This window comes from Rattus norvegicus, chromosome 7 (genome assembly GCF_021556685.1).
Source record: "Rattus norvegicus strain SHRSP/BbbUtx chromosome 7, alternate assembly SHRSP_T2T, whole genome shotgun sequence".
In the NCBI taxonomy this organism is placed as follows: Eukaryota; Metazoa; Chordata; class Mammalia; order Rodentia; family Muridae; genus Rattus; species Rattus norvegicus.
Genome location: NC_141540.1, coordinates 5978752 through 5984866, shown reverse-complemented (window position 1 = coordinate 5984866; position 6115 = coordinate 5978752). Strand labels below are relative to the sequence as shown.

Sequence of the window (6115 nt, the reverse complement as noted above, 5' to 3'; positions counted from 1 at the left end):
ACACTACTTGAAGGGAAAATAAAATCTTAAGAGCCCGAAGTGCATTCTTTGAGCGGAAGGGAAGACTGGTAGCTGAGGCGCCCCCTAATGGTCCGGTCATCTTTTCCCCGACAGAGCTAATATTGTGCGAGGCTCCTTTAAAACCTAAAACTGCCCCCATGGCGGGGAGGGAATCTCGGAGCCTGATTGGATGGGCGGTGGCCGGAGGTGGGGCGCTTTGGGCGGCAGATAGGACTCTATTGGCTGGAGGAGATCAGGGGACGTTTCCGGGAATGTACGCGCTCCCGCGTTCCTTTCCGCAGCATCCGGCGGCAGCCAGCCCCCTGGCTCCCCCTGCGGGTGGCTTGGCGGTGTGCACAGTCCGGCCTGCTGGCTGGGTGGGTGGTGGGCTGCGAATCGGGTAGGGGATGGACCGAGTTCTGGGTCGCGGGGACGAGAGTTCAGGAAGATCTGCCGAGTGAGGTTCTGTTCCCTGGAGCTGCACCGGGTTCCCTACGAGTCTCCTTCAGCCTCCCCGCTTCGGAGCGTGAGACTGAAGGCATCCTGACAGAGGGCCTTCCATCCCCCTAAGCATCTTACCCAGAGATCTATAAGTTCTGATCTTGAAGTACGAGGCCCCCAGGGAAGTTCGTTTCTAACCTCCCAGAAGGGTTAGAGGGGGACCAAGGCTGCCAAATTCCCGCCTGCTGTGATGGGTAGGCCAAGCGGGAGCATGGGGCAGAGGCTCCAAGCCTTGAATCTTCATCTCCCATTTCCGCTTCCAGCGGGGTGCCACGGCTCGGGAAGCATGACGACCGAGACCTTCGTGAAGGATATCAAGCCCGGGCTCAAGAATCTGAACCTTATCTTCATTGTACTGGAGACAGGTGGCTATGCATGCGCAGTGGACTCGTGGGAGCAAAGGGGGAGGAGCATGGAGAGTGGGAGCACACGGGACCACCGCCTGCGTTCTTAACTTGTCTGGACAGGGAGGAGGCGCCCACAAGGCCCTGCTCATTTTAATCTCTTAGACCGCTGGCATAGGGAGCTGCTGAAAGGTATAAAATAGGTAAAACGAAATAAACGTCTGACTAATGCCTCACTAGCCACGCGGGCCTTTTTTCCACTCAGGGCTCTCTCCATGGTGCTGGACCCTCCACAACCGCACCATACACCCACGCATAACCTGCTCAACAAGGAGGGATGTGGGCTTTGCTTCTGTTCTTTTACCTCTCTCAACCTATACCCAGACTCGCACTATTATCACGACCTGTATGACTTTATTGCCATTCTCATGTATTTCTTCCCTGAAAGGTCGGGTGACCAAGACAAAGGATGGGCACGAGGTTCGGACTTGTAAAGTGGCAGACAAAACGGGCAGCATCAACATCTCAGTGTGGGACGATGTGGGCAACCTAATCCAACCCGGGGACATTATCCGACTCACCAAAGGGTAAGGGCTCCTAGCACCAACAGCGGTAGGGTGTGGTTAAAAGTCCCTCCAACTTTTCTGAAGACTGAATCCTGCTTCACCCCACAGGTACGCCTCAGTGTTCAAAGGTTGTCTGACACTATACACTGGCCGTGGGGGCGATCTGCAAAAGATTGGAGAGTAAGTTGTCTCGGGAATTGAGATAAGCACTAGGAACCCAAAGTGGGCAAGTTAGGGTTTACAAGGACGCAATGCAGCCTGCAGCCTGTGTCTCCTGGCTGGACTTGTCTGTGGCCCGGTGGATGAGTCCCAGGCTTTCCCTTCTTTGCAGATTCTGCATGGTTTATTCTGAAGTTCCTAATTTCAGCGAGCCCAATCCAGAGTATAACACCCAGCAGGCATCCAACAAATCGGTGAGTCCCCGCGCCTGACGTTAGAGAAAATGGCAGATCAGGTCAGGCAGCATGATGTTGAAGAGGGTTTGAGTATCTATCTGTGCCTTCAGGTGCAGAATGACAGCAGCCCTACTGCCCCACAAGCTACCACAGGACCCCCTGCCGCCTCTCCAGGTAGGAATCCATTTCTTTCCTTCCACTGGCTCCTTTAAGTCCCCTATCCTCCTCAGTCAGGAAAGAGGGGTTCTCTCGTTCCCTTTTCCAAGTGCTTCCTCTCTCAGGATGTTCCCCTCCACCCAGTTCTCCTTCATGTTTTTGTTTTTTGGTTTTTTTTGGTTCTTTTTTTTTTTTTTTTTTCTTCGGAGCTGAGGATCCAACCCAGGGCCTTGTGCTTCCTAGGCAAGCGCTCTACCACTGAGCTAAATCCCCAACCCCTCTCCTTCATGTTTTACATCTTCTGCAAGTCTCAGTGGTGCAAGAACTCAAAGACCTGAGGTTCCCTTTCCTCCCCTTACCACCAGCCAAGAAACAAAGGAACATGGTTTCTCCACATGTGCCAAATGACTGTTGAGAGCAAACAGGATGTAATGACTATTCCTCCTGTTGCCTGTAGGCATGGCACTAGGATTTCAGGGCATCATAAATTAAAGTTGATTTTTTTTTTACTCAGAGAATATCAAGATATTGGGATTATCTATGTATTCTCTGAAATTTGCGGGGCCACACAATAAAAAAAAAAGAGCAAACAGGATCACATGTACCGCATTTAAAATATTATAAATTCTCTGTAATAAGTCCATATATGCCCCATCATTCATATTCATATATGTGTGTATATATATTTATGAATATATATTTGTGACTACACATGTATGCAGTCATAAATCGCTAAGTCATAGGAACATATTCCAAGAAGTAGGTACACACACACATACACACACACACACACACACACACACACACACACACACACACACACCCCTCAACCATGTGGCCTACTTGATTCCTAGGCTGTGTGGCATAATCTGTATTATATTTTTCTTTTTTTTTAAGATTTACTTATTTATTTTATATATGGAGGTACACTGTCGCTCTCTTCAGACATACCAGAAAAGTGAATCGGTTCCCATTACAGATGGTTGTGAACCACTATGTGGTTGCTGGGAACTGAACCCAGGTCCAGCCCCTATACTTTTCTTTTTAATTTCTTTTCTTTTTCTTCTTTCTTCTTTTCTTTTCTCCCTTTCTTTTCTTTTGCTACAGTGTCTCACTATGTTGTCCAAACTGATCTCAGACTCACAGAGATCCCCCTGCTTAGGCCTGACTAGTTCTGGAATATGCTACATTTTTAAAAATCATTTTGTTGTTATTTATGTTAAATTTCACAACCATGATCCTAGCATTGGGGAGGAAATGAGGCAAAAGAATTGTCACAAAGTTCCTATCCAGTCTAGGGTTTAAAGCTAGACCTTGTCTCAAACAAACAATCCATTTGGATTTTCCTTTCTGGAATAATAACAGCAAATATAGTATAGCAGGGTGTAATGGCACACACCCCAGTACTGGAGTGGTGGAGGCAGAAGAATCACTGTAAATTTGAGACCAGCCTGGACTACATAGCAAATTCTAGGCCACATACATAGTAAAACCTTGTCTCAAAAACATGAAAATGAAAGAATTGTAAATACAAAAGCTAGCAACATATATCACATGGTTACTTATTATAAATTTATTTATACAAAAGATATATAGCCTTTTTAAGGCTCACAGCTCTGTAGGCTGATTTACACTGACATCACAAGATACACATTGGTGATACATTGTAACTCCTATGGCTGCAGAGTCTCTAGATGGTGATTTGTTGTAGTCTCCCCCTCTCTCTCCCCCCTCCCTCCCTCTCTCTCCCTCTCTCCCTCTCTCTCTCTCTCTCCCTCCCTCTCTCTCCCTCTCTCTCCATCTCTCCCTCCCTCTCTCTATCTCTCCCTCTCTCTCTCTCCCTCTCTCTCTCCCTTCCTCTCCCTCTCTCTCTCCATCTCTCCCTCCCTCTCTCTATCTCTCCCTCTCCCTCTCTCTCCCTCTCTCTCTCCCTCTCTCTCTCCCTCCCTCTCCCTCTCTCTCTCTCTTGATTTTATCTATTTTTACCTTATACATATGTTTTGTCTGCACGAATGACTATACCACATGCATTCAGTGCCTGAGGAAAGGAGAAGAGCCCAGCAGATCCTCTGGAATTGGAGTTGCAGATGGTTGTTACTGCAGTGTAGGTGCTGGAAGCCAAAGCTTCTAACCATTGAGCCACCGCCCCAAACCCTTCCTAGTAGTCTTGTGGGGCCTCTGTCCATTGCCAACTGAAACCACAGTCACCAGCAGAGAGGACGAATGAGTGCTCGCTTACCCGAGTGCATGCTTGTGTTCTTGTTCTTCCCAGTTTCTCCACTCAGAATGCGACGCCCAACCTCCGTGTGACAGCCACACACCTTTAATCTCTTTAGGAGTTATTGACTGGTGAATCTCTGTGAGTCTGAGGCCAGCCTGGTGTATTTAGTGCATTCCAGGACAGTCAGGACTCTGTAGGACCCTGCCTGTCTCAAAACAAGAAACAGAAGGAGCACCCACTTGATCATATATAACTAGGTCAATTACAGTTCCCATCAGGTGTGTGCACAGGACCACCATTGGAGCCAGTCCCGCAGATATGACATATGACCACAGATATCGCCTACTAGTACTGACTTTGTGGCGAACCTCCAATATTAGAATCAAAATTGATACCATTTAATTCCACCATAAAAGGTAGCCTATGTTCTCAGCTGAAGATCATGTAAGGGATGGAGAGATGGTTTGGCAGTTAAGAACAGAGGGCTGCTTTTGTAGGAGACCTGGTTGGGTTCTCAACACCCTCATGGCAGCTCACGACAGACAGTCTGTAACTCCAGTTTCGGGAATCTGGGGCCCTTTCTGTCCTCATATGCCCTCTTCAGGCAATGTGGTGCCCCTACATACATACACATACAGGCAAAACTCTTACACATAAAATAAAAATAAGTGTAAAAAAGAAAGACAAGCATGAGTTCAATTCCCAGCAACCACATGGTGGCTCACAACCATCTGTAAAGAGATCTGATGCCCTCTTCTGGTGTATCTGAAGACAGCTACAGTGTACTTATATATAATAAATAAATAAATCTTTAAAAAAAAAAAAAAAGAAAGACAAGGAAAATGACGTAATGCAGGGCCATAGGACTTTTTTTTCAGAGGTCCTTGAACCTTGAACTAATTCTAGGTCTAATTTCCAATGATGCAGAGATATGTAAGATGTAACTTTATATGGTTCATGGAGCAACTCCCAAAATTATTGAGGGGTCCCATTCATACTTGGAGCCCATAGCTTTTTGTACTCTATTCAGGACCACCTGCTTAGGGAATAGGACTACCTGCAGTTGGGCTGGGTCTTCCTGCAAAATTAAATTAACTATAATCCCCTATAGACATATCCACAGGCCAACCAACGTAGGCAGACTCTCCCTAGGAGACTCTAGGTTATGTCAAGTTGATAGTTAAAATTGTCAATGCTAGGGGCCCATTCTTACTTGCAACCCATAGTCTCTTTGTACAACAGCATTCATGCAGTTGTGTTTGTTGAAGACACATCCACTCTCTGGGGCATAGAAGCGGGCTTTGAAGATGGACCCTTTCTTACCTTATCTACCTAACTCTGTTTCTTCCCCTCCTACAACCAGCTTCCGAGAGCCAGAACGGGAATGGACTGAGCACCCAGCCAGGTCCTGTTGGTGGCCCCCATCCCTCTCACGCCCCCTCACATCCCCCCAGCACCCGAATCACTCGAAGCCAGCCCAACCACACGCCTTCTGGCCCTCCTGGCCCCTCCAGCAGCCCTGTCAGCAACGGCAAAGAAACCCGCAGGAGCAGCAAGAGATAGCAAGAGATGAGGCTTCCTTCCTCCTACCACAGCCACGACCCAGGTGTCTCTTCAGAGAAGAAGACAGTTTTCCATTAGGCTGTAGCTTTGGGATTAGAGGGTGAAGTAGCTGTGTTTTAGCCACTAAATTTCGCTGGAGGGGTGGTAAGCAGCGGTCTTATCCACCTCAAACTCACGCCCTCCTTGTCCTGCTGATGCTGTCTGTCCCCTGGGATCCAGGTCCTCTGCCTGCCCTCCTTTGGAAAAGACAGTCTGGATTTTGTGTGGGATATGAGGGTCTAACTGAAATCCCTCTTCCTAATAAACATTCCCACTTGTTCTGGATTCTCTGTTTCTCTCATAGGAAAGAGGTTAGTAGGTGTGTACTTA

The 6115-nt window shown here is 47.6% G+C and overlaps 1 protein-coding gene and 1 non-coding gene across 6 annotated transcripts; both read left to right on the top strand.

The window, feature by feature from the left end:
* The first annotated feature begins 280 nt into the window (after positions 1-280).
* On the top strand, positions 281-6070 carry Nabp2 (nucleic acid binding protein 2). Of its 5 annotated transcripts, none has more exon segments than NM_001244819.1 (7): positions 281-377; positions 765-866; positions 1294-1432; positions 1520-1591; positions 1743-1824; positions 1917-1980; positions 5547-6070. In NM_001244819.1, coding segments are annotated over 6 exon segments (636 nt in total). In that variant the 5' UTR covers positions 281-377; positions 765-787; the 3' UTR covers positions 5747-6070.
* LOC120094016 (small nucleolar RNA SNORA79) lies at positions 2392-2536 on the top strand. Its single transcript, XR_015626237.1, has one exon. It is a non-coding gene; the product is annotated as a small nucleolar RNA SNORA79 (small nucleolar RNA).
* Positions 6071-6115: the final 45 nt, after the last annotated feature.